We start from the raw sequence: 23,643 nt of genomic DNA, 5'->3' as shown, positions 1-23,643 counted from the left end.
GAGGCTTGGCTGTCGATTGTACAGATTGTGTCCCTGACTGACCGCTGCTGTCAGCGATAACGGTATCTGTGCTAGGCCGATGCTATCAGCCATGTGATGACTGACTTGACTGACCACTCAAGCTCTGCTTGTATGTCTGGCAAAGCAGACCTCAGCAGAATGCTTTCCAGTGCAATGTTTGCGTAGAAGCACATCTGTCTACTTAGCCTGAGATACTGGGTCTTAAACAATTGAACCTGGGGCCAGCTTTTCTTCGACGTACGTAGCAGCGAGAGGAAACATCAGGTGCTCTTCCCAGAACAGGAGGAAACTGAAGTGTTCTTGTGTTCAAGGTGGTCGCACACATCAGGCCTGGTGGGGCGGATTTCAGCTGTTGGCTTAGCATGTCTGTGTGGAAGTTCAGCTGCTCTAATTTCACATCTGGCAGAGCATTAGGGAATAACCTCTTCCATGGTTATTCTAGCTGCTGCGAAATCCCTACACAGTAGCCTGTAGTGGGGATTCCCATGAGCTAAGACACGTACCTGCTGCTGCTGTTACAGATCTCGCTCGTTGATGCTATTGTCCTGCCTGTCAGATACCCTTGTCTTTTGTCCACTAGATGTTATAGAAAATGTCTAAAAAACATCCTGCTAGATAAATAAAAGCAGTTTAGTTTACTGAGGGCTCTAAGAAGGTTTGAGGGTTGAACTAGATGATCTCAAGAGGTCCCTTCCAACCTAAAAAAATTCTGTGATTCTGTGAGGTGTTGAAAGTAAGTTTGCCACAGATTTAATGTTTCTGGTGGCTGAAGGAAGCATGCATTGCCTAACAGGATCTCTGAAAGGACTAAACTGTTGCAGATAACATCTATTGTTCCATTGGCTGAGGTGAAGTTATAAGAGGATCATCGCAAATCGGGCCGCTCTTGTAAAGAAAAAATATCTCTGCAAGTGTTTATGCTGTGCTTTTATATGGGGTCTCTCTCGCTGCTGCTGTTGGGACTGCCAATGAGCAGTGTCTTGAGTCAGGAAATTCAGACTCCTAACTAATGAGGAATAGTTGGTAGCTAGGGGTTCAGCTGTCACTGGCTTGTCCTTGAAGGTGTGTGCATGCTCTGCCCTTGGATCTCTGTTAAACGCTGTGCTTGTGCTTCTAGGGGTACTACTTGGCCCACTACATAATGGATGATCTCAGGAGAGACCCCCTCTATTGCCTGGATAATAACCACACCCATCTCTTACTGGTTGATAATGGCACCCATGGGCACCCGACGATAGAGGCAAAAGTACGAACCCAGTTAGAAAAGTACATTTCGGAGCGGGTTATCCCAGGTAGGTGTGGGCTTTAGGTTGCAGACCTCCTCCTCCTTAGTCCTTGCATGCTTTGGGGCTGAGGCACCGTGATTTTTCTGGGAACAAAAGAGTAGTGTGGATGCTGAGCTGGAAGGGATGTGTTAACTGCGTTGCATCTTGAGCACTTTCAGTAACAACCAACCCTCTTCAGAGCAATGGCCCTCCCCTCATCTTCCTTTCTTGATGTGACAATAGTCCTTTGTGGGACACAGCAAATGATCCGTTTCAGCCATAGGGCCCTTCCCTTCCTGCTGGGCTGTCTGTTGGAAGCTGAGCCTTCTACATACTTCCCACCTGGCACTGAATTCCAGGTAGCTGAAGTACAACTATACGGGAGCTGAAATTAGGCTTTTCCCAAAACATTCATTTGTGAGGGTGATTGATCTATTTGCAACCTGCTCCTAAATAATTTCTCTTTCAGCCCCTTCTTTGCCAAAATGAAAAAAAAATCAAAAGCCTTGACAGGAAATGCTTAGTTAAAGAGGGGGGTTTTGGTTGTTTTTTGTTTGTTTGTTTTGCTTTTAGTTTTGTGTGTGTGTATTTTTTCGTTTGTTTTTTTTTTTTTTGTTCCTAGAGTTATGGGATTCTTAGCTTTCCTTTACAATTGAAAATGTGAAGTCAGAGGTTCTGAATCTTCAACTTGTGATAAGAACCTTGTACCTAGACTCAAAATGGTCAAACCAGTAGGTAAATACAATAAGATCACATTTTGGGGACTTTGGAGCTAGTAAAAATTATGATTGTTAGGAGGAAAAAAAGCATCTGTTGGAGAAGGGTGTGTGAAGCCAGCTATGCAGAATGTTAGGCAAAACTGAGTTTTCATTAAAAACAGGAAAAGCTGTTAATAGATTTGGCAAAATCGACAGTAAACTAGTATCGGAGTGTTTGCATGAACTGCTTGGAAATTCTTTCATTGTACTCAGGAAAAATAAGTTGTTCAAACTGCATTAATGGGTTGAATCTTTTTCCTTTTTTTTTTTCCTTTTGGCATGTTTCACAGAATCTAATTATGGTGGGAAGATTCCAATTGTGTGTTTTGCCCAAGGTGGAGGGAAAGAGACTTTGAAAGTAAGTTTATTTCTTTTACTTATTTCCAGGAGCGACAGTAGGGACATTGTTCTAATATTTCAGACAGATTACTCCACAAGCAACTTGATAAAGTAGACAGTCCTATTATTTACTGAAGCTTGCCTAGCACTTGCTGTAGAAAGACCTTGCTTGCAATTTCATTTAAGCTTATGAAGTTTGTATCAGTTAAAATTTTCTGTGCAAAGTTTCTACCTCAGGCTGACATCCTGGAAAACTGTTGGCTGTGACAGTTCAGTTGTCTCAGTTCTTCCATAACAAATCCAGCATAAAAACATTTGTTTCTTGTGTTTATTTGAGCAGCCATCAGAAGAATCTTTGTCAACCATGTAGCTCTTGATCTTTTTTTATATAAATATGCCCTAAACTTTGGTTTGGGAAAACTTGGCTTGCCCATGCTCAGTGGAGATTAGTGCTTTCTTGTAATATACAGGGAAGATCAGGTGTGCTGGAGATATTCCAGCTTAGAGCTTGCTTGAACTGACTTGTGGTTGCTGCTCCTAAGAACTGTCGCTGTGCCTAGTTTAAATCTGCTGAGCAAGGCAGGAGGGCTCTGCTGACTCTGACCCTCCTAAGCCTAGAAGGGGAGGGAGCAGGCATCACCTTCAAATAGACGACAGGTAGGAAGAGGATGAACAGAACGGAGAAGGCAGAATTTTCTTGAAAAAGGATGTCTAAGTGAAGCTTAGGGAAGAGGGGAAAAAGAGGTGACTTCAGATCTGTCTCAGTGTTAAAAAACAGGATTGTTACTTCCCCCTCCACCTTGCAAGAGTGAAGATGAGTGACCTGAACGACGAGGGTGTGACTTGAGGGAGCCAAGGAACCTGGCACCAGGGAATTCCAAGTGAAGGGATGTGCGATCCGGCTGCGTGGGAAGGGAACAGTAGCAGTGAGGATGAGATGGCTCTGACTAACAGCAAGAAGAAGAGTTGACGTAGCCTGGGCTGAAGGACCTTGAGAAAGAGCTGGGAAAGGGGCTGGATTTTGCAAGAGGGTAGGATACAATGAAGAGAGCATGTCAGTGTTTGAGTCAGTAAAATTGAAGCAGGGTGGTAATTATAATTATTTCTTTTGAAGAGGTGATCTTGGTACTACCTGTTCTGACCAGAGCTATGCTGTTAATATTGAGGCTAATCGAACTATTTTGCTTGTCAGGATGACAATGTGAATTCCAAGCACGGTCTCTGTTACCACTTCATTGCTAACATTAATCAATTAGTCTGAACTGCTCTGTGAAATTTCAGATCACTTTCCCAGTCTCCCTGTATGTTTCCTGGGTGTTTCGGTTCCATTCACATGATTCATTTTAGCTTTGCCCACAGGGAGATTGTAGGTGAATACAGATGCAGAGTTCAGTGTGTTAATCAGAGGTCCTAAGATCAAGTGAAGCATCCATTCAGGTTTTAGAGCAAAGCTTTGCTGAAAATGTCATGTTGAATATACACATCTCCTTTTAGCTCCAAATTGCCAACATTTAAGAGAGGATTTTGCCATCACTGAAGGAGCTGTTTGTGTATGCCATGCAGTGTAGTTAGTTGGGCAGCCTTGTGGTTACACATATATTATGGAGAGATCTCAAACCCACTGTTAAGAAATGATACATAACACAGACTTACTAGCTATCTAATCAGAATGAATAAAACCCTTGTTAAATCAAATGCATAATTCCTAGCAAGAGGTTCCCCTGAAAAGTAGCTGGATGATAGTTCAGTTAAGGGTCCATGCCAGTCTCTTGGCTATTTATTGGTGTTACTAGTACACGGAGACATTCGTGTCTGCCTTCTTGCTCATTTGTAGGTGAAGCCATTTTTTCAAGGAGTAAATTGAGTCTCTGATCAGCCCAGAGTGACACAGCAGGTTCCATGCTGTCGATGTCTGTCCTTGCCATGCCTTGGTCTTAGCGGTGTTGGCCAGGAAAGACTCCCTCTTTCTCAGCTTCTGTTACTGGTGCATGATGACAGGAATCGGCTTTAGCAGGGGAGAAGTAAAACTGTTTCAAGGTTCTGTTTTAAACTCTCTGTGATGTAAAATATGCACTTTAGCTGGACCCTTCTTAAGAAAACCACTTTGATCTAGTTGGTAAGAAAAACATCTTGCTTTTGTCACAGACCCGCTATCCGATTGACAGGAGTAACGTGCTCACAGTTTTGATGACTCCAAGTTGATTTTCTTGTTCTCACGAAACTGTCTCTTCAGATAGCTAGTAGATGTTCTGCCTTTCCAGTGGTTGATGATAACTTGCATTGACTCCTTTTGTACAATTTGCTGGCAGACAGCTTATATACTGGTGACTGTATTCTCAATGGTAGGGATGCAAATGAAATAAATGTCTCCTGTTGCGGTCTTGGCAACAGGAGGGCTAATGGTCCTTCCATCATTATTTCAACACTTTTTTTTTTTTCCCTTGCTGATAAGCCGTGTACAACACTGCTGTGTGAGAAATCGCATAAGCAGCTACTTGGAGACATTCAGTAACATTGGAGTTCGATGTTCTCATGATGCTACAGAAGTGATCTCTACATAAAAGACTGCTGCACGCGTCTCCAGCAAATAAAGCCAGAGCCCTTGTACTCAGCTGTGGTGTTGCTTGAGCAATGCTGCGCCATAAAACAGCAGTGACTGTAGCTAGGCAGTGTTGTAATGTGTCCTGAAAGCCATTTCCACTTGGCAATTTTCCTGATCTGCTAATCAACTCTAAGATTTGGCAGATCTGTGTGATTTGGTGATTTCTGTCCCTCAGTTTCTGTGGGGCTCTTCACAGCCCTCTGTCGTTACATGAATGCTGTTTTAAAGAGTTGTCATTGGTATAAGGTATCAGTGGGTAGTAATAAAAATACTGCTCTGGACTATGGGTTTCTGTTTTTCTTGCCCAAGTCAAACCTACAACCTCTAGACTTTCTTACTGAATAGTAGGCTCTAATAACACAGTCATGCTTCAGGTGATCACCTCTCCCTCTCTGGCTCCCTAGTCTATCAACGTGGCCATCAAGAGTAAGATTCCCTGTGTTGTGGTGGAAGGCTCTGGCCGGATTGCTGATGTTATTGCTAGCTTGATGGAGGCAGAAGGCACTCTTGCTTCTTCATGTGTCAAGGAGAGCTTGCTCAGGTATCTGCCTCGCACCATTTCAAGGCTCTCGGAAGAGGAGACTGAAAGCTGGATCAAATGGGTAAGTGTGTGCTACTGCAGGGAGCTAGCAAGGCTGAAAGTGAGAGACAGGTAGAGGAAACAGGAGGTCAGGAGCAGCTAGTGACTTCCAAATCGGGGATGTTGCTGTCTGGTGATACCTATAGGGTGTGTGGGGCTCCTTGCCATGATATATCCATGGGGATTTAAAAAAGAAAAATTTCAAACTCTTATGACTTACAGGGATTGGAACAAAAGGAGTGGGGGATTGCAATCTTTTGGAAAGGCAGCACATGTCTAGGCACAGGAGAGCTAAGACCAGCTGTTTTGCAACTGTCTGTTCCCTGGATGCTTGCAATTCTTCTGGAGCACTGGCTGCTGGATGGGTCTCTTGGCTGATGCGCTGGCTGGTGTTGCAATTCCTTTGCGTGCTTTGTGAAGGTGGAGAAATTGGATGTTTCTTGAATCAGGCCTCGCACTGCTAAATCCTGCTGAATTGCTGAGAGACAAAGGGTTATCTCTGCTACCCCATGGGCTTACAAATTGTAGCGATTCTAAAAGTTCCAAAAGTTCTTGTCTGTCTTCCTGCATCCCTTAAAATATTGGGCAGGACAGATTTCCCTTACAGACCAGGAGTGGGACGTTTAGGACTAGAGGCTTACTTGGTCAGTATTTCGCCACAGCAGCATCCCTATACCATCTCTATTGGGACTCTGTTAGGATTGACTTACTAGTACTGTGTACATGGGATGACCAGCAAATTCTTCTTTTGCTCTTCTTTGCCTCTTTGACTGGAGGTAGAGCCTTCCGGATGTAGTCGCTGTTGTGATCCCATATGTAACTATTTATTACAAGAGTGTTTTCTGGAGACTGGGAAAACTGGAGAAGTAAGGAGAGCATCTGCTATCTTGGGTTGCTTGGGTCAGTCTCAGGAAACTGTTGTAACTCTGTGGTTACCTGACTTTCAGGTGGAGCTGTTTTTAGGTATACTTCTGCTCTCCTTAATAGGGACAGAAAAAAAATGGAGCTCCATTAAAAATCTTAGCGTTCTGTTATTTTTCAGAAGTCTTAGTTCCAAGAACACTTCAGCTCAGTGAACAATCCATTAACTTGAGCTAATTGACTTTCTCAATTAACTGCCCAATGCTTTATCCTGGGGTCTGATTCTGTTTTCCTCTCTTGCTTAATTATCTCCTACCCACGCTCGGAGTGGGGAGTGATTGCATATTCAAACCTCAGTTAAAGTTCATAATGGGGGATGGAAAATGTTATATTGTTTCCTGTACACTTAAGGGCCCTTCTCTCAGCTTTCTGCCCCTGCCCTCGACTTTTTTTTTTGAATGTACTATTGCAAGTTGTTTGCAGGCCCCAGAGAGGAATTCAGACACTCAAACTTGTGTATGTATTTTCTTTGATATAAACCAAGCAAAGCTTGTGGTATTGAAGTTTAAGCAGCTATTGTTTCTGGCAAGGCCTGAGTGAAATCTCTTGGCCAGAGCTTGGCAGAGTGAATCCATGGGGGACAACCTGCAAGTTCCACTGGGCAACCTTGGACTAGATCTCCAGAGCTATCTTCCAACCTCAACAATTTTCTGCTTCTGTAATAAGAAGCTTACAGGAAAAAGAGCAGGAATAGGGCATGGCCCTTTGCAGAGACAGTCCTGCAGAAACCACGTCTGAACTTGCGCTTTGAGCCTGGGGGCTGTGGTGTCCAAACCTGAAGAGAAAGAACTGCTCTCTGAGCAGACCATGAGTCTCTGGTTTCCAGAAGGAGCTCTGCGCTGGGGAGTGTGGAGCTGCTGAAGGCAGTTTTCCCTCTTTGGTCACCTGGCAACACTCCTCACAGCTTCTGCTGAGCTGCCTTGGAGTGTACCTCCTCCTGCAGTCAAGAATGGCTAAGATTATTTGTTTTCTGTGTGCTAGAATGAAAGTAACTTTATAAGGCTTGGTTATGTGAGAAATGATCTCTGTTTTTGACAAAGCACAAGGAGGTGGAAACTGTTCTATAGTAAACTGCTAGACATTTGTTGAAACTTACGCTATCACAGTCTGTTTTTTCTTTATGAGTAGTTTCTCATTACCGACATTATATCTTTTTGGTTATGATGATGTGCATAGGGGAATCGCAGTTATTTGCTGTATGTTCAGAGGATAATTAATCTTGTACTTTGGTGACTTTAAAATAAATCTCATTATCTACTTCTATCTGGACTTGATTAAATTTTAACTGTACGTGGAAATAGGACTAATGAGAAGCAGCTTTGCTACGATGTGATGGGAAATTTCTTTTAAAGATGCTCTGGGAGATCAACTACTAAACAGCCTAGATTGCTTTGAAATTGAACTTTTCCTTTTTGTAGATCAAAGAAGTGCTTGAGAACCCTAATTTACTGACAGTTATCAAAATAGAAGAAGCTGGAGATGAAATTGTGAGCAATGCCATTTCTTTTGCTCTGTACAAAGGCAAGTAATTGTTTTTCTGTTTTGGTGGTTTTTTGGTGGTGTGGTTTTTTGTTTGTGGGTTGGGTTTTTTTTTTTAAATAGATGGAGAAAAGATGGCTATTTATTTTCTAGAACAGCCTTCCTTAGAACAGTGCCATCTCTCTAGAGTTAAGCTCCTGCCACAGCGTGGAGCTTGTCTTCATCTGAAGTGGTGTGGACAGGCTACAGCAGCATTATGGGATCTGTTAGTATGGGTGAGATCGAAACCCAGTCCAGATAATTGGGAAGGCATTTAGCAGAGCTTTGGGGATGCTGGGATAGCATCTCTGAGAGTAGCACACAAGTGTGCAACTCAGCAGGGAGTGAGGAAGGCCAAGCAAAGGATTTTTTCTGGTTATGCTGTGGAAGTGGGTTATTCGGTATCCTGCAATGTAAAATCAAGTATCTTTTGGTATATATGTGGACTGAAGAGTTTTGACCGGCATTCAGCAGGGAGAGAAGTATCCAGTTAATTAACAATCAATGTGCAGGGCTGTTTCCTCACTCTTTCAAATCCCAGTGACTTGCTACCATGAGTAATTCAGACCTGGGCTCTCTACTGCTCCAGCAGAGCAGAACTGGTACTCAGTGAAGGTTGCTGGGCTGACCTCATTTTCCTGTCTGTGCATAGAGAAAGCCTATGAACGTTACAGCTTCTCATGACGGTTCTTGTGTAGGCCCCCATTGGGAATCCTGCAGGATTTCTTTTGTGTAGAGGATGCAGGACACTGAGGAGCCTGAAGGAAATGTTGTGCTGATTTTGGTTGATGTGGTGCTCCTAGCAGCTCATTTGTGGCCTATGTTGGACCATAAACATGTCTCTAAGCCTCCAGCATCCTCTAAAACCCAATCAGGAAGATGCGCATGAGTCTGGGGAAAGACACTTGGTAGGACTCTTGTCAGGTAGAGTGTGAAAAGCAGAGACGAATTAAGTACACCAAGAAGCTCTTCTGTCTCTGGTCTTTTACCTAGACGATTGTTCCTCCTCTGCAGCTTTCAGCACCAATGAACATGACAGAGATAACTGGAACGGGCAGCTGAAGCTGCTGCTGGAGTGGAACCAGTTGGATCTGGCCAGTGATGAGATCTTCACCAATGACCGAAACTGGGAGGTACAGACCACTTCTGTCTGAGTACAGTGACATGGGACGGGGGAGCGGTGGGAAGAGAGACATCGTAACAGCAGCTGCTATCTCAGCACCCCAGCCCCTGTGATGATAAGTAAGAGTGTCTGTTCCTCCTTGCTCTGACATCACTGATTGCAAAGGTTATCTGCCTGTGCCAGAAGTACTCTAGGCCATCCAACAAAGGCAATTGCATACAGAAAAAAACGATTCTGATGAAAATGTGGCAGCATGAAGGGAAATGTGGCAGTTAGCCACGTGTCAGGCCCTTAGGTAAGCTTTACATGTCTCACGTGCTCCCTAATATTTGCTTTTCCGTTTCTCCCTAGTCCGCTGACCTACAGGATGTCATGTTCACAGCCCTAGTGAAAGACAGGCCCAAATTTGTCCGTCTCTTCCTGGAAAATGGCTTGAATCTGAGGAAGTTCCTTACCACAGAGGTCCTTAGAGAGCTGTACACGAACAACTTCAGCAGCCTGGTGTTCAAGAACCTGCAGATCGCAAAGAACTCCTATAACGATGCACTCCTCACATTTGTGTGGAAAATGGTTGAAGACTTCCGAAGAGGTCTCAAAAGAGATGACAAAAATGGCAAGGATGAGATGGAGATACATTTTTCAGTAAGTGGTGAACGGTTTGATTCCACTGTGTGTCCCCTGAAAGGAAAAAACAAAAATTATGTTTTGTTTCTGGTATAGCGGGATTTGCTTTAACAGTCTCAGCCTTGTTTTACATTTAACATACTGCTTCATTTTACAAACGCATGTAAGGGTTGTTTAACTACAAGAAAAATGGGTGAGTTGGTTTGGGTCTTGAAATATTATCTATTAGAGCAACCAGTGCTCTAGTTATGCTTGTAATTTATACCAATATAAATTCAGAGTCTGGTACGGAGGTGCCAGCTGGGCATGAGGAATTTGGACTCTTATACTTTGGTATGGACTCTTGTGTCTTAAACCTTGCTTGTTGCAAGGGTGTCAAGCACTTTCTGGACTTTATTTCATTGTCAGGTAGAACCAGACTTCTTAGTTATCACAGTACAGTAGGTCCAGACATCAGATCCAGATCTGAGTTTCAAAACTGGAGCTCGGGCATCAGATAGGAAACTTTTGAAATCAGTTGTTGACTTCAGAGATGCAATGCAACACGTATGACATTTGCGGGAAGCTTAGCTTGAAAATGCTGGTTAGCTTTGAGAGTTTCCACCAAAGCTTGTGGTTCTTAAAAGTTTTGTTGCTCAGGAGTCATTTTGTGATGGCTTTGCCATCCCCGGGTGCTAATTGCTCTAATGCAAAGAAGATGGCAGTAAAGAAGATGGCAGTAAAGAAATTCCTCTCTGTTTTAAGTTTTTGTGAAGTTCAGGGTCTTGTGTAAACACAAAAGGCATATTGGTGTAAAGTTAGTATTCCTTTTAGAGGATGTTAATCTGTGTTCTCTAAACACAAAGTCAAGCGGTGAATGAGGCTATCTGAACTGCATGGGTTAGAGCAGAAAGTGACTTTGACCCAAATGTCCTTTAATGCCAACTTTAGGAAAAACAGGGAGGCTGATTCTTCCACATCAAATAAGAAAATATAACGCTTTAATACAAATATAAAATATAACCTAACTTACATTAGTGTGTGACAAGTGCCAGATAGCTGAGAGAGAGATCGATGGGCTGGCTGTAAAAGGAAGAAAATATGAAAACAGGAGAGTGGCAGGCTAGGATTTGTTCCAGTTAAAACAGTTTGGTGAACTTAGGTCTGAGGAGTTGTTACTCTTTCTTTCAGGACGAGTGTCCTATCACAAGGCACCCGTTGCAAGCTCTGTTTATTTGGTCAGTTCTTCAGAACAAGAAAGAGTTGTCTAAAGTCATTTGGGAGCAAGTGAGTTGAATTCTTCTTTATTCCTCTTTGCAAACAGTACAGTGGTGTTCCTTGTCTTTGGTTTGTAGGCCTTTGAAGGCTCTGGATCTATCTTCAAACACAAAACCACAAGAGATAATTGCTAGATGACCCTCTAAGTAGGTTTAATATTACCCATTTTGTGTTTGGGTATGGATTTCATACTTTCCTGTCCTAATGTCATGTGCGAGTCAGCAGTCCAAGTACCATTTACCTATAGTTGTATGTTCTCATCGGTGTTCAAGCTTGGATGCTAAGTTCCCACCCATTCCACAATATGGATGTGTTCTGGTCCCAGGTACTTGATTGAAATCCATTTCTATTTTTTTATTAGACAGTACATTTAGTGATGATTGTATCAAATATGTAATTCGCAGGCTGTAAATGTGAGGCTAATGCAAGCAAAGCTAATGGATGCTCTTGCTCACGTTGGTCTGCGTGTCCAAAACAGAGTGCTTCTTCCCTGCATGTGTAAATGTTTTGAATGGAACAGACTAACGTAGTCTGGGCAGTTCTGGGTACACCCAACTGGTCCAGACTGGTAGACAGTGAAAATGGTAGTGTAGCTCATGACAGAGCAGACCCTCTTTTGTGAATCTTCAGCCAGAGATGCAAAGCTGATATGTAACTATTAAACACAAGCTCTTTTCAGACTGGTCACAAAGTTGTTATCAAACCAGTACACTGATGGTTACCATTTGTTTTGTGAACTGGATCTTCATTTGCCAGTCTTGACTGGGAACTGAGCAGCTGCAAAAAAAGGGGGACAATTTTTAGAGAATATATGACATTCCCTTTGCAGAGGGCTTTGAATGACTTAACTCTCTCCATAGACCAGAGGTTGCACTTTGGCCGCCCTCGGGGCCAGTAAGCTCCTGAAAAGCATGGCGAAGGTGAAGAACGATATAAATGCTGCTGGTGAGTCTGAGGAACTCGCTAATGAGTATGAGACAAGAGCAGTAGGTAAGTGCTGCCTTTAAATCCTTTAGAAATTTAATAGGAGGGGTCAGAGATCAGGAAATTGTTTCCTTTCTTGGAACATTGTTTTAATGATCTCCAGGTCTGATGTGTACCAATGATTGCATAATGATGTTTTTATTTTGTGCAAAGCAGAACTGATAACCCTGCTGATTTTGTTCAGCAAAATGCAAGGCAAGATAATTCATTCAATTTGCCTGAAATGCTGAATTTTAAAGAAGAGAAATGACATCTCAAAAGGAAGTAGAAAGAAAGCTTTCTTTAGAAAACTAGATATCCAACATTAAATGCTTCCCTTTAATGTCAAAATGTGTTTTTACTGCTTGGAAATCTCTTCCACACCATCTGTTCCCAGTAGAAACTGTGTGTCCTGTCTGAACAGCTTGCCTTCAAAAGTGGATGTTGTGGGGTTTTTTGGGGGTAGGGAATTTCTTCCGAAGGGAAGAAAAGCTACCTAGCTCTAATGGCAAGGCTGAAGAAAGGGTGCCCAGAAATACGAAGGAGAATATCGAATAAGAGAAGCTTTCTGCATGAGTGCTGGTAATATTCAGGTTGAGAAAAGCTACTCTTCAAATTTGCAGGAGTACTTTTGGGGAGTCAGAATAAATTGCAGGTAAAAAGTGGATTGAATTCCTAAATTCTGAACTGCAAAAGCATGCACCTTCCTTATTCTGAGATGACAAGCCATACTGTCGCTCATTGAGAATGCAGATCTAGCTCAGTTTTTTTTCCTTTTTCTTTTGTATGACCTTCAGTGTCTCCATTTGCAAGGATTGTCAGTGATTCCGAATTGAGCTCTGCCTCTCATGGGCTGGAGTGACCAATAGTTTCTTATTTAATGAGGGTAATGGGTGACAAGAGAGCCGGGGGATGTTCTTTTTTTTTTTTTTAGGACTTACATTTCCTAGAGCAATAATGCTGATGTTTCCTCAGCGTCTGGTTATTCTGCAAATTATTCAGAGAAACATGCAAATGAAAGCCAGCACAGTTGGCAGATGCCAGAACAGGGATTAATTTGTAGCACCCACAACTTAGAAAGTCAAGCTTGTCTGTGGTGCGCCCTGTGGTGCAGGACCTTGGTTCCTAAACTTGGAGGGAGATACAACACAGTGTTGCCTCTGGGGCTTTGTTACAGGTTATGGCCTTGTTCTCTTGCCTAGGGCAGAAAATGATGGATCTCTAACTGCATTGCTGCCCGGCAATTTGCTGTCACCACCATAAGTCAGATTAGATGACAGGTAAAGTGCAATAGCCCTGCAAGTTGAATAGGAAACCATAGAAATGTTGCTGGAAAGGGCTTCTGGAGGCCTCTAGTCCCGTCTTCTCGTTGAGGTGGTGTTACCACCAGGACTAAATCAGCTCAGTCATGGCTTCTGATTTAGCCAAATCTTGAAAATCTTCACAGGTGGATATTGGTTTATTGCTCCTAAAAGCAGACCGTGTTTGTTCCTTTTCTGGGGCTAATGGAGACTAGATTGACCTGTTGAACTTGAGCCTTATTTTTATTTGTGTGTATATCAGCAAAGCTATTTCACTATCCACTAAGGAGTGGCACAAGGCCACACTGAAAATATCTTTCTTGTTACCAGAAAGTATCTCCTACTTCACAAGGCGAAAACTGCTTAAATAGACTTTCTTAAAGGTATCTACATCCCTCAGGCCTGATTAGTTAGCAAGAGACTGAGAAGTGAACAGGTCCCATTGAAGTCTGTCTGTCAAGATCTAGCTGCACGTTGCAGCGTATGTGGTAACACCAGCCGAGAGTATTGCTGTATGTGTGCATCCTCGCAGTTATGGTAACGCAGCTGTTTGTGAAATGCCTGGGGAAAGGCGCTGTTGGAGAGAAGAGCTTCTAGTGAAGGCTGGTGTGTTTTATAAGAGGCTGGATCACTCTTCAGGGCAGTTGTGCTCTGTCACAGATACACCAACAGAACTGCCTTCGAGTGGGAAACATCCAGAGCTGGAAAGAGAAATAATTTTTCATTCTGTGTGCATTGTTAGTGGCAAAAACCTATGGACAGAATAAGATGCTCATGGCTGTTCTAAAACAACTGTGCTTGCAATGCATTTCCTAGTGAAAAAGCATCAGATTCTGACCTTGTTGTTCAACCCTACCATTAATATGGGACTACTGAGACTGACTATAAGTCATTAGATCAGTGCTAAATGAATGAAAAGAAGATGAAACAAGCAGATATACTGAGTCATTTGTGTAGGAGAAGTTCATATTTTTTACTCATATTTTTAGTGCAGAACTCAACTTAATGCTATCTGTGTGAGCTGATTTAGTATTACAGTTTTCCATCCAGACATGAATTCTGTATGAAAGCTTAATACATGCAAGTGGGGTTGTAAAGCAACGCACATGTTGTTTTACCATGCTGAAAATGTGGAAAGAGTTCTTGTGTCTGCATGCTTTAATATTATACTTTGGAAGTCACTGAAGACAATTGCACCCAGGTGGGTGGGAAATTGAGCCTGAAGTTGGAACTCAGTGTGGGGCTGCCTCTTTCCTCCAGAGCTGTTCACCGAGTGCTACAGCAATGACGAAGATCTAGCTGAGCAGCTGCTGACTTATTCCTGTGAAGCCTGGGGAGAGAGCAATTGTCTGGAACTAGCAGTGGAAGCTAAAGACCAGCAGTTCATTGCGCAGCCAGGGGTGCAGGTAACGTCAGTGAAAAGAAGGCGCACAGATTACTGTAACTCTTGTGATCTGGGTAGCTTAAAAAAAAGTTAATATTCTTGCTGTGAAAATGCTACATCCACGTGAACAGGCTGTGAAAGGCCAACGCTCAGACGCTGTCCTCGTGGAAGTGAGAGCCTCTAGGTGAGGTTCCCCAGCCCTGTGAACACTGAGGTTTGCACGGTGGCAGCGTAGCTGTGTTCTGCAGCATGCTCACAGAACCGGTGTCTGCAGTGCTGTGAAATGCATCCCAGAGAGCACTGACTGTGGCTGGTGGGGGACAGGGTGCGTGGCTGCTCCTCTTGAAATAGGAGGTGGCTGATTTGCCCACAAATGCGAAGTCAGGAGGGGAAGACTTGACTTAGAGCTGTAAATCATAATGAGCCGGATGATAAAGACTGCCTGAAGTGACTTCTCCCTTGGCACAACTCCTGTGTATGCACAGCGTGGATGTACTGCCCAGCGTAAAGTGCCTTATAAATCAGGTCAAGTCCTGCTCAGCCTCATTTTGAACTCCTCATCATGTAGACTAGAGGATGGCTGGACTAAGGAACCAGCACGCTGTTCCTAATGCAGAAAGATTTCTGTATTTTTGAAACAGGAATCCCAGTTATTTTGATTGAAATCTCAGTTTGGGGTTTTTTTACTAAATCAAATGTCCTCTAATAGCATTCCTAGGTTATTTTATTGCTGTTAGAATAAATGAAGGTATTTTCTTCTTCCCTGCAGAATTTCCTTTCCAAGCAGTGGTATGGAGAGATTTCGAGGGATACTAAGAACTGGAAGATTATACTGTGTCTGTTCTTTTTCCCTTTAATAGGCTGTGGTTTCATCTCATTCAGGTAATCAACTGGCTTTTCATTAGCAGAAGCAAAGTCAGTCAATTAATCACGGAATCATAGGGCAATTCAGGCTGGAAGGGACCTCTGGAGATCATCCAGTCCAACCCCCTGCTCAAAGCAGGGTCAGCTAGAGCAGGTTGCCCAGGACTGTGTCCCGTTGAGTTTTGAATATCTCCAAGGATGGAGACTCCACAACCTCCCTGGGCAACCTGTTCCAGTGTTCAATCACTCTCAAATAAAGATATTTAATGGCTGAATAAGCTTTTGACAGATTGCGTCCTCACTCTGATCTGCAGTTAAGATGTGCCAAATTACTTGCGTGCCTGAAGTCAGTGGTCAGTGGATGCAGTTACCTTTAAAGTAATGTCCTGTGCTAGACTTTGCACCTTTCTCATTTTCACTTTGATGAAGAGCACAAATGTTTCCAGGCATAAAAGCTATGCTTTGAGACCTTTTCCCTCTTTTAATTCCTCAGGAAAAAGCCTGTGGAGAAGAGTAAGAAACTCTTATTGTATTATGTGTCTTTCTTCACCTCCCCCTTTGTGGTCTTCTCCTGGAATGTCATCTTCTACATCGCTTTCCTGTTGCTCTTCGCCTACGTGTTGCTTATGGATTTCCAGAAGGAACCTACCGTCCTGGAGATAATCCTTTACGTGCTGGTCTTCATTCTGCTTTGTGATGAAGTGAGACAAGTAGGCAGCGCTTGCAAACCAAAAATGTTTAGTGCTAGATTAAAAGCCTTGTGGTTTTTCCCCTCCTAGTTAGCGTAAGGCAGTGCAGGCTGCTTCTAAGTTACAGGGGAACCACTTCTTGGGAGATATGTTCAGGCAACTCAAGGCACAATGAGTATTTCTTCTTTTGCCCCCCCCCGCAATGTTTAATTCCTACTCGTGCCCCAATAGCTGCAGTGTCCATGCCGAAGAGAAACGTGTATTGACTTTGAGGCTGTGTGGATAAGCTGATGTCAGTGGAGATATTTCTCAGGAATGCTTGGCTTGGATTGCCAAAGCAGTTGAGAATAGGAGGTTAGATTTAACACATTTATCTGGGTGCATACCTCTAGATCAAGTGATTCCTGCCTCTCTTCTCCATACTGCACACCATTTTGGGGTTTTGGGTTTTTTTGACCAATGAGCAACATATCATTATGTATTTCTGTTTATCTTTTAATCATAAATACAGCTTTTGCTAGTTTCACGTAGTCCCAAGGACCAGCTTTGGACTGCCTGCATTGTTTGTGCTGGTGTGGTGTGGGAACAGCATGCAGGACTGCCTTTATAGCCAGCCGCATAGTTGATATTCTTCTCACTTCATATGTAAGGGGACATATGAAATATGTTGGTTTTCAGGCAAGCCGGTCTCTACCAGTCAGTGTTCAGAATAGTGGGAAGATGCTGGGGAAATCAGAAGAGAAATGGGTGTGTGGTTTCAGTGCAGTGCAGCTTTCTGATTGTCCTGTAAGGCATTAGTCTCCACATGAGTGTTTGTGGGTGATCTGCTGGATCAGACCACCCTGCAATAACGTTTCTTATGTGAGCTCAAATGACATTGCTGAGTGTTGATGTTACTGTGCTTAACTTACTGTGTGGTCTTTTTCCTTGTTAACAGTCAAGGTGGTACCCTGTTTAAGGCAACTTTACTTGCTAAGGAAAATGGGGGAAAAGTAAAAGACTCTGTTGCAACAAAAACACTAATGGAGCGTTTGTTTCTGCTGATTTAGGTTCTGGTGTCTCTGGACCTGTCCTTGCACTTCCCGTGTGTAGCCAGCAAAAGTCCTGGGGAAAACCTTAGGGATAGAAACCTTTCTTCCTACCAATGTCACTATTTCTCACTACCCTGAGCAGGTAGAACAGCTGCAGATCCCAGTAATCCCATTAATAGCTGGTGGCCAGACTGTACGAATTTGATTGTGGGAGCGGAGGCAGCTAAAACAGAGACTTTATTGAAGATTTAAAGTTATCTTAAGCCAGTGTCCTGGCTTCAAACCTGTTTTGCTAAGGAGCAGAACGCAGAGCAGTGTCCCAGTCCTCTAAGCTTCTCAGGAAACTTTATCCCTGGCTTCCTCTGAGATGGATTGTGTGTGCATTGGTCTAACTCTGCAGTCAAAATGGTATCTGTGTCCTTAATATTTAAAAAAAAAAAAAACAAAACAAAACAGATGTCTCAGATTTTGTTTTCACATCAAAGGAAAAGTAAGAGTAACGTTGCCTGGGGTCCCACTGTAGCTGCTGCAGTCAGATAACTAGTTTTGGGGAGAAATCAGCCCTCTGATTAGAGAGTGGTGTGTCTGTGGAAGTGACAGCTACTAGACATTGTTCCAAATTTAAAGCAGATTGTTTCACTGTTCGGGAGTGAACGGTGAACTGTAGCTGAACCGTAAGCTACTGGCTCAGCCCTTTTTTCACTTCTGATGGTCCTAGGGATTTTTAACTAGCCGGAGCTACTTTCTCCTATCCCGTTTAGAGCTGTCATGGCAATAGTGAAATCGGAGATGCCTTTTTCCTGCTATCTTCTTAGCCACATGGATGTAGCCTCCAGCCAGGTGAGTGGGTAGACTTGTGGGGTGTGCAGGAAAGCCCTGTTTTCTCAAATGGAGAAGGAATCTGGACAGAACCTCTGTGCACATTAACTGTTAGCAGTGGGAACTGCTTGATATTTGAAGGACTGAACTGTACTGCAGTCTCGGTTGTTCTCACTTGTTTACATGCATCTGCCCCTGTTTCTCTCTGTTTCTGCTTTAGACCAAAACCTGTTTCCTTTCCTCCATCCACGATTGTGCCCTTAATAGAAGAGGCATCAGGCTTAAACGTGCTGCATTTAATACAGCTGTAGTGCAGTGATATGCTTTTTGCTTTGTGAAAGACATTTGGACCATATGCATCTAGCTGTTCAACTAAAACACCGCTTTGCTGTCACGTATAGCAAGACAAGTGATGTTTGATTTAGGGAGTTGCTAGACAGAGACAACCCAGTGTCGTGGGTGTCAGACATGCTGTCCCCACTCTGCTCAACCTTTGGTACCTTAAGTAGTAAGAAAGGCGTGTGTGGGTCCCAAGATGCTGAAATAGTGTCTGGTAATATCTTGAGCCTGACACCCTGGTAGCTGCCACAACTGTCCATCTTTAGCAGTGCATCCCATCATGTGGAAAAAATGCAACAATTGTGCAACTGGAATAGCAAAGTGGGGCGTTCTACTTACAGCTGCTTCTGCATTTTGAAGAAAACTTCCCTCGATCTCTGTTTCCCATAAAAGTACTGAGAGCAGAATTGCCTTCTTGGATATGCCAGTTAGAGAGAGATTCACTGATCAGTACTCTACTAAGCTTTGATTATTTCAATGAAAATTAAAAAGAATTAGGATGAGGGACTCAGTCTATTTCTTCAGGCCTGGTGGAGGTTTCTCCTGGTTAAGCTACTTGTCCTAATGAGTCACCTCTGAATTGGATCCAGAAGCCGGTTCTTGCACAAACTTTGGATGCAGGGTTGTAGTACCAGTCAGTCTGGGAATGGGCAGAGATTCTCACTAGACTTGCAATTCAGAAATAGAGAGCCAGGTAATTATAAAAGAATAAATTAACTCTGCATCTTTGATCAAAAGCATGTGTGTGTAGCCAGGGACAGATTACTGAATGAGCTCTGTGAAGAATGAGAAGCCAGAATACTTCAACTGCCCCGAAACAGTGACCGTCCTGCCTCCCCACAGTGTTTCATCTGCTCTTAGTGGGTCACACCAAGACTCCTTTGACCCATTTGGCAGCAGTTCTGCTGCAGCATACCATGATCTACCCTGGCAGCATGTGTATACGCATGTGAGCACTAAGTACATCAGTCTCAGCTCTTGTCAGGACTGTTCCTCCCTCTCCTCGTGCACAAGCGCCCATGTGGTTGGGTTATGTCCTTTGAGCACAGTAACCCATGCTGTGGTGCAATGTTTGTGTCACTGATGTGCTTAACTGGGTCCCAGTGCAAGAGCGTTAGCTTAGGACATCTGGACTGCCGGAGAAGATGTGTTAAGGAGCTCTAAATATAGAAATCTTGACCCATAGTCCTATTAGAAGTTAACAGTAAAAACATGTTGCCAGTAATTTCTGGATATATTAAAAACCCTCTTTTTGAGGAACTTAAAAGCAATCTGAACTCTGGTGTACCTATTATGTGTGACAAAAAATTAATTGGGCAAGGAAACAATCCTTACTGTTGCAGTGGGTGGAATATTTGCCCATGAGGCCATCCAGCGGGGAGAGATGAGGGGAAGATGGGTGAGCTCCCCGTGTCACTGGCCAGTGCTGTGTGGTGGTTACTTTCTGCTCTTTTTCCTTCCCAGTGGTACATGAACGGCAGTAAGTATTTCTCAGATCCGTGGAATGTTATGGATACGCTAGCAATCTTCTACTTCATAGCAGGGATTGTGTTCAGGTGAGTAGTAACTTTTCTTGTGGCCATGTTATGGCTTTGTTTTCCTTTCTGGGTTTTGACTACAACCTGTAATAAGATTTTGGGAAACGATGTGTTCATGAAACTCCCTGGTTTTTATGAAGGCCCCAAATACTGCCAAGTCTTGACTCTAAATCTGTAAAAGCAAATAAAGAAATAAAGTGATTAGGGGACATCTACATGCAATATTTTCTCCTTTTTGTTTAATGGAAGTTGAGTCTGTCCCTGGAGTCAAAGGTGGCTTTCCTAAACTCAGATCTCTTTGGGCCAGCAGGACAGCCCTTCTTAATGCTTAGGTTTGAATGAGCATGTTTAGAAGATGATTGAAATAGGCTTAGGTTTCATGACAATGCCTTCAAGACTGGCTATATAGAGCATATCAGACAAAGTTGCAGGGTAAGATGGTTAGTATCTCAGAGTCAGAAGTTCTCTGGGATTTTCCCTGCCTCCTATTATTGACTATTTAGTATGGTAATCTGGACTCTTTGAGCTTTAGTGTGTTCTATTTAAGGGGACTGTAATTGTATCTACAATAGTCTTACAGAACGCCATTAGCTCACATAAGCTGTTTTACATGAATGGGTGAGTTAACAACCATGACCAAGAAATGATGGAAACGCATTTTACAGTGTAATTGTTCAGTCAGCTGTAACTTAGTTCTTGTTGCCTCAGTGCAGCAGAGTGGTCATTTCACTGTCATGTTTTTGGAGGGCTATGGGAGTAGTTAAAGGCACAAGATTTCTTTGCTGTTAGTTTTAGAGGGGAAGAGGAGACACAGCGATGATGTAGCTAAGATAGGAAGGGTGTAAATAAGGTGTGCATTAACCAGTTCTACCACCTGTCATCAGGTGGGAGTGGGTGGGAGAAGGCATGAGGCTCTGGATAGCTGTGCTCTGTTTTCCAGTTACTCACTTTCCACTCCCCATTTCAGTGTATTTTTACCTGACTTCTGCATGCTTTACCCAACGCTTCTCTTCATTTTCTTTTACTGTCTCCATCAGGCTTCACTCATCTGATGAAAGCTCTTGGTATTCTGGGAGAGTCATTTTCTGTTTGGACTACATAGTTTTTACTCTGAGGCTGATCCATATTTTCACAGTTAGCAGGAATCTAGGACCCAAAATTATTATGCTGCAGAGGATGGTAAGATTCTGGCAGCTATTCAAGAGAGTCTAAATAAATGATGTGACACCTTTTTTTTTTTTTTTTTTCCTCTTCCCCTCAAGAGTGAAAATCACCACCGTTCTGATGATGGCAGCAAGTTCTCTCCTTCTCTTAAATCTGCTAAACAGGATTAATTAAGATTTAAATAGGACCTAATTAAGAGCAGAGCCTTTTTCTCTCCCTCTGCACAGGGAGAGAATAAAGATCAGGCTGAAGAACAGAAGAGGAAATTTGTTTCCTGGTAGCCTTTGTCTTACATGTCTCCAATGTTTCAGTGGTATAGTCCATCACTCCTGTTGCTCACATGAGCGTTCCCCAAACAAGACAGTGAGGATAAATGGTACAGGAGGAGGATTTCTCTCTTCCACTGCATCCATCTCACAAGTAACTGGAGAAGTGTGGGTGGTGAGTGGCCTGGCTGATTCTGTCCTTTGCAGCTGGAGGGGATGTTTGCTAGCAGACTGGGAAAGGTAATAGGAAGAGAGTGGGGTTCCATATAATACAGATATGGCTTGCTGTAGGTATGGGAATGAGGCGCGTTGGAGAGCTGGAGTATGTCTGCTTGAATCTTCCTTCGAGTGATACCTCTGCACACAGGCACATATACTCCAAAGGAAAGAGATTTGAAGTGCACTCAACACGGGGAGCATTTGGGGAGTGGCACTCAAAGGGCACGTGAAGTGAGTATTGCTAGATGTCCTTAGGGAGAGGTTTTCCCTGTCTTTCTGCATTTCTACAGTGATTGGGTTGTCTTGTGCCATAGCAAAGGACTGGCATATATGGAATTTAAAAACTAGCTGTGTGGTGACAATAAGAGTAGTAGCGTGGTCTGCAGCTTACCCAGAAAGCCTTTGTCTTGCCATGTTCCACTGCTGCAAAGCTGAAATCTAGAGATTACCTGGTCTAGAGTGCCTTATGATATGGAAGCAACAACACAGGATTGTTTCCTGTATATCTTTCTCTTGTTCAGCCTTCTTCAGAAGGGATGAGTTTTTGAGCAAGTCTGATAATAAAGATGCTTGGGGCTAGTGGAAGGGCAGATCTTGGTGGAGGTGGGTCTGCAACAAATGGCGAAGCTCAGCTGGGATATTACCAGTCTTCAGTTATCTGTATAGTGTTAAGAGCTAGAAATTCATGAAACCGTTAGCCAGAGTGTCTGGACTATAAATGCTGGTTTGAAGCCATCCAGGGTGGCATTTTCAGAAGTGGTGGCTGCTTTCACCTGACGCTCGGCTGCAGGGTCTGCAGCTACAGTTGTTGTGTAAACAGTCTTTGTATGTGGATCTGGCTTCTGTGGGTGGAGCCCGTCTGATGGCAGGGGGATATCCTATATTCTGAAACATGCCTTGGTTTTATGGTTGCGGAAACATTTTTGAAGTTCCCTCAGTGGGAATGGTCAATTATTTGAGTGTGTGTGTGTTGGTGACTCTAAATTTATGGAGCGGTGATCTGAAAACTTGCTTTAAAATAGTGCTAACTTGTGTAGGCTTTTCTGATATTTGTTCTCCACCCTCATATCAAATCAAGGAGGAAAAAAAGGCATGTGTGGCTTGCAACAGGCACGCAGCGGGGCACTGATGCGTTTGCTTGTTGTCCTTTTTCAGATGATAGATGTCTTCTTCTTCCTCTTCCTCTTTGCTGTGTGGATGGTGGCCTTTGGTGTGGCCAGACAAGGCATCCTGAGGAAGAATGAGCACCGCTGGGAGTGGATATTTCGATCAGTCATCTACGAGCCGTACCTGGCTATGTTTGGCCAGTACCCTGATGATGTTGACGGTAGCTATCTTCTGTGGGAATCTCTTCTGGGTGGGTGGAAGGCTCTGTCCTTTCAGTGGTTGTCCAGTCCTGTATTGAACCCTTTCCTCCAAGCAGCAACAAGGCAAGGTTTTATGTCTGATGGGGAGGTGGGGAAGGAGGAGGCCACGTGTATTGTGGTCAGTGGCAGTACCTGGGGCTGGACCCAACAGAAAGAGGGGGAGAGGGCTCACTCTTTGCTTTCCGCTCTCGCCCTCTGAGGTACCACGTACAACTTTGACCGCTGCACCTTTTCTGGGAATGAGTCCAAGCCCTTGTGCGTGGAGCTGGATGCCAACAACCAACCCCGCTTCCCAGAGTGGATTACCATTCCCCTTGTCTGCATTTACATGCTCTCAACTAACATCCTCCTTGTGAACCTGCTCGTGGCCATGTTTGGGTACGTAATAAAGGAGCTATCACTTGCTTGTGATCTCTCTATTGGTATTCCTCTGAGAAAGGGAATGAAGTCCTGGAAAACAGCAGGAAGCCAAGCCTTGGACTCTGCCTGTGTCTTTTGCAGAGGAATTGCTGGGAGTAATCTGGACAGGATTCCCAGCTTGAAAAAGACCTCGCAAGTGAAGGGTGGTGTGGGAAGGTGAACAAAGGCAAGGTTATTCAGCATTTCTCGCGGCAGTCTGATCAAAACTAGTACAATGTCGTGGGAATGGATTGCTGCCTGTCCTTTTACTACTTCTCTAAGCATCCTTTGC

The 23,643-nt window shown here is 43.6% G+C and overlaps 1 protein-coding gene across 1 annotated transcript in view; it reads left to right on the top strand.

Annotated features, from left to right (window-relative positions):
- The window catches only part of TRPM8 (transient receptor potential cation channel subfamily M member 8), a 151,426-nt gene that overhangs the window by 117,311 nt on the left and 10,472 nt on the right, over positions 1 to 23,643 (top strand). Inside the window, exons 9-23 of the mRNA XM_050900362.1 lie at positions 1,139 to 1,313; positions 2,335 to 2,402; positions 5,390 to 5,587; positions 7,905 to 8,007; positions 9,019 to 9,137; positions 9,479 to 9,769; positions 10,922 to 11,017; positions 11,869 to 11,998; positions 14,533 to 14,678; positions 15,426 to 15,538; positions 16,014 to 16,230; positions 19,863 to 19,954; positions 20,974 to 21,115; positions 22,741 to 22,912; positions 23,153 to 23,330. Coding sequence (XP_050756319.1) covers positions 1,139 to 1,313; positions 2,335 to 2,402; positions 5,390 to 5,587; positions 7,905 to 8,007; positions 9,019 to 9,137; positions 9,479 to 9,769; positions 10,922 to 11,017; positions 11,869 to 11,998; positions 14,533 to 14,678; positions 15,426 to 15,538; positions 16,014 to 16,230; positions 19,863 to 19,954; positions 20,974 to 21,115; positions 22,741 to 22,912; positions 23,153 to 23,330 — 2,240 coding nt within the window. The remainder of the gene's footprint in view (positions 1 to 1,138; positions 1,314 to 2,334; positions 2,403 to 5,389; positions 5,588 to 7,904; positions 8,008 to 9,018; positions 9,138 to 9,478; positions 9,770 to 10,921; positions 11,018 to 11,868; positions 11,999 to 14,532; positions 14,679 to 15,425; positions 15,539 to 16,013; positions 16,231 to 19,862; positions 19,955 to 20,973; positions 21,116 to 22,740; positions 22,913 to 23,152; positions 23,331 to 23,643) is intronic.

Source organism: Gymnogyps californianus, chromosome 7, assembly GCF_018139145.2.
Source record: "Gymnogyps californianus isolate 813 chromosome 7, ASM1813914v2, whole genome shotgun sequence".
NCBI lineage: Eukaryota > Metazoa > Chordata > Aves > Accipitriformes > Cathartidae > Gymnogyps > Gymnogyps californianus.
The sequence above is the reverse complement of the archived record's forward strand: the minus strand, read 5'-3'. Positions and strand labels throughout refer to the sequence as shown.